The 9,957-nt window shown below is 40.9% G+C and overlaps 1 protein-coding gene across 2 annotated transcripts; it reads right to left on the reverse strand.

Annotated features, from left to right (window-relative positions):
* Window positions 1–1,010: 1,010 nt before the first annotated feature.
* On the reverse strand, window positions 1,011–9,150 carry dpp7 (dipeptidyl-peptidase 7). Of its 2 annotated transcripts, none has more exons than XM_003455035.5 (13): window positions 8,978–9,150; window positions 7,787–7,907; window positions 7,568–7,707; window positions 7,152–7,315; window positions 6,447–6,582; window positions 4,679–4,760; window positions 4,271–4,437; window positions 3,679–3,739; window positions 2,805–2,923; window positions 2,092–2,248; window positions 1,567–1,631; window positions 1,419–1,489; window positions 1,011–1,332 (listed from the first exon to the last, which is right to left on the reverse strand). In XM_003455035.5, exons 1-13 carry the CDS (start codon window positions 9,059–9,061, stop codon window positions 1,221–1,223), a joined length of 1,479 nt encoding a protein of 492 aa, XP_003455083.3. In that variant the 5' UTR covers window positions 9,062–9,150; the 3' UTR covers window positions 1,011–1,220. The 2 variants fall into 2 exon arrangements, with proteins under 2 accessions (XP_003455083.3, XP_005472964.1); XM_005472907.4 differs by lacking the exon at window positions 8,978–9,150 and adding an exon at window positions 8,827–8,954.
* Window positions 9,151–9,957: the final 807 nt, after the last annotated feature.

Below are 9,957 nucleotides of genomic sequence, written 5' to 3' on the forward strand. Positions count from 1 at the left end.
GAGAGAAATGGAATTTAAAAATACAAACTGTTAGAACAACTTTAAAAAATATGTCTATCTCAATAGCAGGAGTTAAATTATGGAAAAGTCTAACAGAAGAAATCAAAGAAAGTAACAACATAAACCAGTTTAAAATGAAATATAAAAAACAAATTTTAAACAAACGTAAGAATGAAGAAAACAAGGTTAAACCAGGGCGGTAATGTTGTTCGGAATCGTGTTTTAGTTTGTTTCTTCAAGTAACTATACTGTGGTGGGGCCTGTTTATTTGTTTTGTTTGTTTGTTTTTTGTCTTTGCTTTACTTTTGCTTCATATGTTGTTTGTTTAAGACTAAAAGAAAATTAAATCAAAGAGGTAAAACTTGAAGGGGTAGGGACTAATATTATAATATAGTGTATACTTCTGCCTACTCCTTTTCAAACTAAAGAATGAAATGATATTTTGTAATGATTGTGAAGGCACGTTTGAAATAAAAATGAACTAAACTGAACTCTACTTGGACAAACTGCCCGAAATGCGTCAACAGAAACATTGACAGGATTTTGAATCATTCTGCACTTCAGACGCGTTAATAGTGTTAATTTTGATAGCACTATTTTTAAGTGAACTTTACTGCCATGTAAACGCTTTGAAAGGCTTCAAGTCTTCCAGCTTTCTCTTTGGACCTCAGACAAAATTATTTTTAACTTTTACAGTCAGTCTTCTTGTTTCTTGCCTTAGAGGTGCAGCTTCTCTCTCACCGTATCGTGACCAGTTCACTGCTTTTGCTTCTTCACCTGAAGGTAAATGTGTTCCCCCACTCAGAGAAATGGGGGCGGGGCAGTATGCAGATGTATGCAGATTCCAAAACACTGTTGGTTTGGAATCATCCTGATTTACTAACATATGCACTGTGGAAAAAAAAGAGTAATTTTGCACACAAAATCATTTCCATTAGTAAATGAGGTCATTCACCAAACCAGAGTATCCAGCTGCAGCTGCAACACCACTCGCATGAACAGAGACAGAGTATGTGATAAAATTCTTTAATGAAATATGGCCTCTTGTAATTAAAAAAAAAGAATAGAAATTTGAAATTAAACTGGTGTTTAATTTTTACATTTCACTTTATTTATTTCAGCATTTTTAAAAATAAATTTATTTAACATTGAACAGTCTCAGAAAAGCTACAGTCTGATTTTTCTGTGACTACAGTTTGAATATTCTTGTGTCAACGTCATCAAACAAACTTTTGTAATCTGGTCCTCTCCATCTTCACCCAAAGTGCAATCAGGTCTGCTTCTGTCTTCCTGGCACTAATCACTGACACTGGATCAGCCTCATTAGAACCCCTGCAGAAAACCATATAAAGCACTTGCACATTTTTGGGAGGTTTCAGGAGAGTTTACACAAAAAGTGAAGAATGCTCTTGCTATACCTCAGGTCCAGATGATGGGCTCCTCCAGATATGTTGAGTGCTATCAGTGAGTCACTCAGGGATGTGCGCACCTGAAGCACAAAGAGCTAAGTAACACACATGAAGCAGAAGATTTACTGAACTATAGCTAATTGGTTGACACACTTACCCCTCCATTGGCCCATGGGTCCAGGTCTCCATTGGAGAAAATAATGTTGCTGGCCGTGGAGAGAGCTGAACACACAAGACTTCATTAGAAACACTAGCTGAGTGACAAATGTAAACAAAAACTGATAGAAATGAAATATTAGCATATTTTAAACTTCATGGGAACAAAAAGTTTTTGTCATACTTCTTGTTTCACTTTATACAACATGGCTCATTCACTTATTCACTCGAGCACTTCTACCTAATCTTAACGTACATTCATACTTTGGCATGCAGCCTGGAGCAGCCAGGGATCAAACCACCAATTCTGTAATTAGGGGACGACCTGCTCTACGCCCTGAACTACAAGCCAGCCCAGCAGAACTGGTGAAATGTTTGTGCTGCAGGCACAGCATGACATAAGACACAGTCCATTTACTATGTAGTTTGTGGCTCTAATCAACAAACCATTCCCTCTCTATTGAGTCACGTGCAATATTAATTTGTAAATGTCAGTCTCATCAGTCTGTTGGTCTTCAGCTCTCACCGTCACCCCAAAACTGGATGTTGAGCCAGCCCGGTCGTGGAACCACACCCCAGCGTTTGGAGCAGTACAGCCTGCGGTCTTCCTCAGTGAAAGGCATTGGAGGAAACATGTCCGTCACATTGTTGCTCTCGTAACATAGCTCGATCTCTGTGCATGCCTGCAACGACACAGATGCAGGTTCATCAACATCAGAAATGATAATATCCAGTTTCTCACAGTTAAAATGATCTAAGTGTTAACCAATCTAACTTTACAAAGCACTGTGGTACTGCCTCGGGGCTTCTTCTGCTCTGTTATTGGTATCAACAATTCAACAAATTGTTTCTTTTAAGGCTCCATGTTTGCATGATTCAAATCCATGTTGCAGATCTGAAAGCTGCTAATCTCCTGTTCCACCCCTGGATTCACATCTGGAGCCAGATCCAAAAATCTCTGTGTAGAGTCACTAAAACTGGACTCACAAAAGCACAAAGATAAATCTGTATTATTTTACGAATGGCGAAAGGCAAAAAATGCACGTTTAAACAGAGGAGACTGGTGACTGGGATAACTTTCACTTTAGTGCTCTGGAAGCAACAGGAGGAGACAAGGGATGCACGAGGTCAGCAAAACATACTACGACTCTGGCATCTCTGAAAATATCCTTTCTGCCAAAGTGGATCAGTAATGTCACACATGAGGTATTACTAATTCACCAGTGGGTGTTGGAGTACCTGGTAGTCCCAGGCCAGGCTGTCGAAGCCCAGCCCACACCCAGTGGGATCAGCACACTCCAAATACAGACTGTACAGGTCAAAACAGGTCAGAACCCCGGTGGCGTTGTATACGATCCCTGCAAGATGAAAGAGACAGAGACATGCAGACATGTTCTAAACTTTGCAGAGAGAGAGAGAAAAAGCAAAACCCCAACATTGTTAAAAGTACCAAAGGTCCATACCGAAGGCCTCATTAAGTGACATAAAATTTTATATACAACAGCGATCAAATAAAATAATAAAAGGAATTTTAGGAAAAATAAAAACTAAGCATATAGTTGTGCAAATGTCATTAGTGAAAACTAGCAGCAAGGTTTGGTCCAGTTTATAGAGAACGGTCGGAATTATTTACTGAAATCAAAAAGCACTTTTCTGCGTGTCCAGTGTCACATGGAGTGGGTGTAACGGGTGGTCCATGATGGACAGCAGTTCACTCAGTGATGTTCTCAGACACCTCCAGATCCTGGACCACGATGCTTCTAGCCTGCCCCCTAGACTCAGGCCTCTCCACCAGATCATTAGCAAACCTGAAGTTTATGGACAGTTAAGCGAGCCAGGCTAAAGCAGGCTGCAGTGAGAAGAGGTGTTTGAACAATGGTTACATAATAGTGCAACTTATTTATGGGTTGGTTGTGCGTACGTGGTCATTACAATCACCAGCCAATCAGGATGGGCAGAAATGCGCAGGGAGGCACATCCCATAGAGACACATGGAAATGAATGCTGGGAATGAGTAGTGCTATTTCCTGTGTTATCCCTATGCTCTCTGTCCTAGCTGACAAAGACATGTAGGCCATTAAACAAAGTTTTTAATCATCACTGAAACTCTCACCTGCAGTGTCTCTGAGGTTACCCAGCAGGTCCGATCCTCTCAGCATGGTTTCACAGGCTACCTGGAAGACAAAGCTGTGTCACCTTTGTCTTTTCTTAAAGAGACAGTGGGGGGCTTCTTGCTGGCATTAAGTTGTTCACAACGATGCCCTTCACTCTATAATAAAACATTTCTATTATCAAGGGAGTGAGCTCTTCCATTATCATGCTCCCTGATATTAATGAAATGGGTTGGGGAGGGAATCCAAGGTTTGAGATCACTGACCAACCTCAAGCACGGCTTATCATTTAAATAACACAAAATCGTGCTTTAATGACATGAAGCAGACAGCCTCATTGCATCTTATTACAACACTATGGCTTCTGTTGGTGTGGCATACTTTGTAAATGTGTTTATACTTTAATGAAATTTGCCACCGACCCTCAGTGAGGCCTTCTCCAAACTGTAGCCCTGACCAATAACCGTGTCCTTGCTAGTGAAAGACTTATTATGGTCTCAGATTTCTCTGTAACACAGTGTTATTTATAGCATTCGGTCTCTGATGTGGAAGTCAAATTATAGTCTGGAAAAGAAGCCACACATCCTTCTTCACCTTTACAGGGTTGGCGGGCATGTTCCCAATGAAGTGAGTACTGTAAGGGTAGTCCAGCATGGCCATCAGAGTGAAGGCATTCCTTAGAAAACCATTCAGCTGGTGGATATCCTGGGCAGATGATAGAGGCTTGCACAGGGCAAACGCTGATTGAATGTGATGATACTCTGGCAACAACAAAAGAGAGTTTTTCATTATCAGTTACTTTACTTTTTATTCCAGGACTTTCGAACTACAAGTAACACCACATATTCTTTATCAGAAGTCCTTGACATTGAGGGAAGAAAAAAAAAAAACAAACGTTCGTGCGATGTCCTGCTATAGCAACACTGCATCATTGAATATTTAAATAGGAGTTCAAATTAAAGCCATCTTTCCATCAGGATGAACCTGATCACAGATATTTACCCTGTGATTGAGCCAGTTCTTTCAGCTGATGAAAAGCTCCTCTCACAGCATCTGTGCAGTCAGAGGAAACACTCTCAAAGTCCTGGGCCAAAAGAAAAACCAGTTTAACTGTTACTGCAACGCTATGGTAGAAAAACACTTTCATTTCAGTAGTATGGCAACACTGAGGTGCCAAAGAAAACTGACACAGGGTTAAAAGTTCCTGACCTACAGTCCTGATCAAAAGTATAGGCCACACCTCCAAAAAAACCAAACACGTAAACCCCCAAAACAGAAATCAAACATGAAGTCAGTCATGAGGAGCTCCACCGTGATTATTGATCACTTCAATGCTTGATGCGAGCGTTTCCATGAGGTTTGTTTATTTGTTTATTTATAAGGAACCCCATTAGCTTCCACAACAGTGGTTGCTAGGTGAGTGGGAACATTTCTCCAAGTGGTGAAGACGGCCGCATGAAGGGCATCTACTGTCTGGAACTGCTGTCCATTTTTGTAAACTTCCCTTGCCATCCATCCCCAAAGGTTCTCAGTTGGATTTAGATCAGGGGAACTCGCAGGATGATCCAACAGAGTGATGTTATCCTCCTGGAAGAAGTCCCTTGTCCTGTGGGCATTGTGTACTGTAGCATTGTTCTGTTGAAAAACTCAGTGGATACGAAACAGACGAGGGCCATCAGACATGAGGGATGCTCTCTGCAACATCTGGACACAGCCAGCGTTTGACGCCCCTGCACCTCCTGAAGCTCCGTTGTTCCACTGAAGGAAAAAGCACACCAGACCATTATGGTGCCCCCTCGTTTGTGGGGCGTAGAAAACATCTCAGGTGGGATCTGCTTGTCATGCTGGTAACACTGGAAACCATCAGGACCATCAAGGTTACATTTGTTCTCATCAGAGAGTAAAACTTTCTCATCAGTCTACAATCACGATGTTCCATCGTGAATAACTACAGAAGGTTAGGAGGCACAATAGTTTTAGCAGAACTACTGTGTGTATTGCAGTCTGCACACTTCAGACATGACATATCCACAGTGATCTGCAAATGCACGTGGGGACGTAAATTGAAGGTTCTTTAGCCCTGAGGTCACACTTACATTAAGTACCACCAGGTGGCATATTACTCAGTCTTCACAATACAATACAAACTGTGTTTCTCCTTTCTTTGTCAGCTTTATTACTGAAACACAGTGAACTTGGGAGTGATGTCGATGCCAGCTCCAACATCCGAGGAAAATGCAACGGTCACTATAGAGCCTGGGATGAGTTTCAGTCAGTGCATTCTTCATCCAAGTAAATAACAGAAGCAGCACAGGTTCCTTTTGGTTAAACACAATAATCAAGTATCAAAGAGTAGAAGTGCAGTGATTCTGACTTTGTTTCTACTCTGCAATGTCTTAATCTTTAATCCTGGCTCATTCTGTCCAACCCAGTAAGACCTGAACACATTAAAACAACAACAATAAAAAACCAAAACACTGCATGTCAGCAAAAGTCCTCAGCTGAGGAAGTGCAGTGGGCAGGAATAGCTAAGTAATCCTCATGTGAAGCTTATACATGAAGTAAATACATGGGCTCACTTCCTTTTTCAACAACAACACTGGGCCTGTTTAAAAGCTCTGTTTGGTTAGTTTGTCCACTTGCAGCTTAGTTAAAGATCACTTTAAAGTGGGTTAATACAGAGAAGGGGAGCATTCCAAAAGTCTTTACATGTTTGCCTCTCAATCACACAGAGTCACGAGCTGGGTGAGAATGAAGGAAAGAAACTTACACTCGTAACATCTCGGAAAAACTCCCTGGAGTCTCCCAGGCCAGCAGTAGACAGGATGGGGGCGCTGGCTGCCAGAGCTCCAGCCACTATGTTTGGATATTTGATTCTCATATAAACTGACAACATTCCACCATAACTGCAGGAGCAGATACAATAAACACAACAGATCAGCATATATCATAAAGAAGACTCACACATGCCAGAACTGTAAATACCTGTATGTGTAAACTTGCAAATTTATTATTCGTTTATCATTTTACACTTCAGGAAAACACAGATCAGGTGATTGAAGCTTACACTCTGAAGCTCCTGTTAGATCTGGTGTCCGATTCCCAAACACTGTTTATAACCTTACACTGTCAGAACAGAGAGGTTTGTTTCATTTCAAAGGTTTCATTTCAGGCTGCTGCTTTAGCTCCGTGCGTGAGCAGGCAACCAGCAGCTGGGGTTCAAGCCTGACCCTTGACCTTTGCTGCATGCCTATTTCATGAATGTGTAAAATTCTACTTAAAGCAGGTTATTAGAAATTGGAATCAAACGTTCGTTATGTCTGAGGCATGATATAAACATTCATTTAAACCAGCTTTAACGGGATTTGTTGATATGTCCAAATATTAAAGTAAAAAAATAAATACCTACAGTGTAAACAACAGCTAAAAGCAAGTCACACAACAATGACGTCGGTGTGAGTTAGGGGCATCGTACCTGCCACCGAACACGATGACTGGGCAGTCTGTGGCTCCCAGCTGCTGTTTCAGCTCAGTGATCATGATGGCGTAGTCAGCCAGGGCTTGCTCCACCGTCAGCAGGCTGACCTGAGGTATGTTGAAGGAGTCTTTCTCAAATGGTAGAGATTTGCCGTAGTACCTCTGTTAGACAGAAACAAACAAACAAGAAGTTCAAGCTTTATGCAACAATCAGAAGACGGGCAGCCACGGTCCAGCTGGTGCACCTCACAGATCCAGCATGAGGACATTGTCCTACGTTCACAGGAGGGGAGTGAAAATCCAGCTGATAATTCAGCATTACTCTACTTCCCTTTTTGTTACACGAGGTGCAAATTGTCTTGAGCCACTAATAGAGTCACAAACACTGTCTAAGTTGTAAAAGAGTCTTCTTACATGCTCAGCAAATATGACCAGCGCCCTCTGCTGTGCAGCCAACTCTGTGATGAATCCAGAATTCAGGGCAAATTCCCAGATGTTTCCTTCATTGCCAGTGTAGAAGAAGATGGGTCCAAAGCCTTTTTCCCAGTACTGATCTAAGAGGACAGGAGAGACAGATATTATGAATCACTTGCTGCTGAATGTCTTATATTATTAACAGGGAACTAGATTCACCTGTGATCAGGTAGCGCTGATTAAATGTCCCATTTCCCATACTGTTGAAGTTGAAGTGATCCAGAGTCTGAGTGAAAAACTTCTCTGTGAACCGTGGATCTGTGTCATGATGCTGGTGTGACTAGAAAAATGAATCAAATGCATCAAGATCATGACTTAAATTTTTGGTATCCAAAAATCCATCCCTAGAGTTAAACTATTTAAGAATAAAATATCAGTAGTTGTAATTGAATTACAGATATTTACAACAGACACTTCCATTAGTGAGAATTTTGTTAATGACAAAAATTAAGAACTGACTACTGAGAAATTAAGAGTTTTTATTTAATCACGAATATCTTGCCTTGGAAATTTGCTGTAGGAACAAAACCAATTATTGGCATTAGTAAATCCATGTTTACCCACTACTTCCTGAGGAAAAGGAAACCAGGTCTGTTAAAAACCGTCAGCCCTTTATAGTGTGACTTTCTCCCTTCTTCAAATCTGTGAACACTCAGAATTTACATGTTTAACTGCAGTACCGAAATACAGTAGGGGAAGTAATTATTGCTGACTTTGCAACATTGCTCTGTTGCAAAAAAGTAAACCGTTTCTAATTTTTATGGTAGTTTCATTTTAAGAGAGATAGACAGAAAAACACATTACATAAGCAACACAAGATCTGATTCTGTTCATCTGGACGTTTCGTCATCATCAGGTGACTTCTTCAGTCTCAGCTGACTGCAGGTTTCCAGCCTTATAAACAGCACATTTGCACAATGACTGAAACCAGCCCACTGACTGAACACTGGGCTGGGAGGTCAGCTTATGATCATTCATAATTCGGGGTGTTGTTCTTCCCGAGTTTTTATTATATGGCGTTGTCAATCAAACAGTCAATCTAACGCAAGGAAAAATGTTGCCATGAATTATTATAACTGTGCACGTCGCTCAGCACGAAATAAACGATGGAGCATAAAACGACAGAAGTTTTAATATTTGACCGCACAGCCTTATTAATTTATCTCCATCCATGAAAATCAGAGCCTGAGCAAACTTACAAAATCACGACGGTGTTCAAATGATTATTTTCCCTGCTGTAGTCTGAAAACACGCTTTACATGAACACAGGCTGGAGCAGGCAGTTTGGCTAATTGGATCACGAGGCTCTGAGCGGAAGTAACACATGATGAAAACAAAGTGTCACGTTACCTGGAAATACGTGTGCGGCAGACTGTGCAGCACGTCAACACAAAAGACCAGTGCCACGGAGGAAAAAATGAATCTCTTATTCATGTCCACGGATGTCACCAAAATCACGTCACAGTACAACTGACCAGAAAATCCTTTAGTTTTAAAATTCCCGACTACGCCTGCGTCGCACGTCATATGATTCAACGTCGCAGTGATGTGTTTAAGTGCCTTCTTGAATAAGTCGGAATTTCCAGGATCACAGTCCAGAATCCAAGTACGCGGAAACAAATCTCCGAGAATACATTTGTTCTCTGTAGAAGTAACATGCACAACATTTAATAAGTATAGAAGCACTCTCTCAAAATACTCTAAACTTCTACTATAATATCTGCAGTAAAATTAATTGACAGCAAAATAAAAATAAACAATGAAATGTCTCCGTATGGATGGTACAGTGAAAAAGTCTTGAGCCACCTCTCAGTTTTCTGGTTAAATATTTTGATTGAGAAATGGGAAAAATATTGAATTACTGACAGCTCTAAAGAGATCGAAAGTCAATATTTGGCGTGACCACCTTTATTCCTTAACAGGGCCTGAATTCTCTTTGGTAACTTTCCTTATAATTTCTTGAATTTATCCAACATTTCTCTAAGCTTTTCCGAGTAGATTCCAATTCTTCTTTGGGAATTGATGGTTTTTCTTCTGTTCTCTGTTAGGATGATCTCACACTGGTTAAATAATGCTGAAATCCAGGTTGTGGGAGGTTAATCCATGACTCATAGCTACATTGTGTATTTTTTGTCATGTTTTTTTCTGCATTGAGAGGATTTTTAGCTCATTTTCTTGCTGAAAAGTTACACACCTGAGCGGCAAAAATCTACAGATTGCTGTAGATCAGGGGTCTCAAACTCGCGGCCCGGGGGCCACTCGCGGCCCATGTCACCCCTACTTGCTGACGTATACTGACGTGAAGGAATATAATGTGGTTTGTCCCTTGA

The sequence above is a fragment of the Oreochromis niloticus genome, linkage group LG12 (genome assembly GCF_001858045.2).
Source record: "Oreochromis niloticus isolate F11D_XX linkage group LG12, O_niloticus_UMD_NMBU, whole genome shotgun sequence".
Classification (NCBI taxonomy): domain Eukaryota; kingdom Metazoa; phylum Chordata; class Actinopteri; order Cichliformes; family Cichlidae; genus Oreochromis; species Oreochromis niloticus.

What these genes read in the sequence shown, in the direction of transcription:
- dpp7 (XM_003455035.5), bottom strand. Translation starts at nt 9,061, where the DNA reads ATGAATAAGAGATTCATTTTTTCCTCCGTGGCACTGGTCTTTTGTGTT. An exon ending in TAACCTCAGAGACACTGCAG is followed by an intron (nt 2,924 to 3,678) that starts GTGAGAGTTTCA and finishes TTCATCTTGCAG; the next exon opens with GGATCGTATACAACGCCACC. An exon ending in GCCCATCATCTGGACCTGAG is followed by an intron (nt 1,333 to 1,418) that starts GTATAGCAAGAG and finishes GGTTTTCTGCAG; the next exon opens with GGGTTCTAATGAGGCTGATC.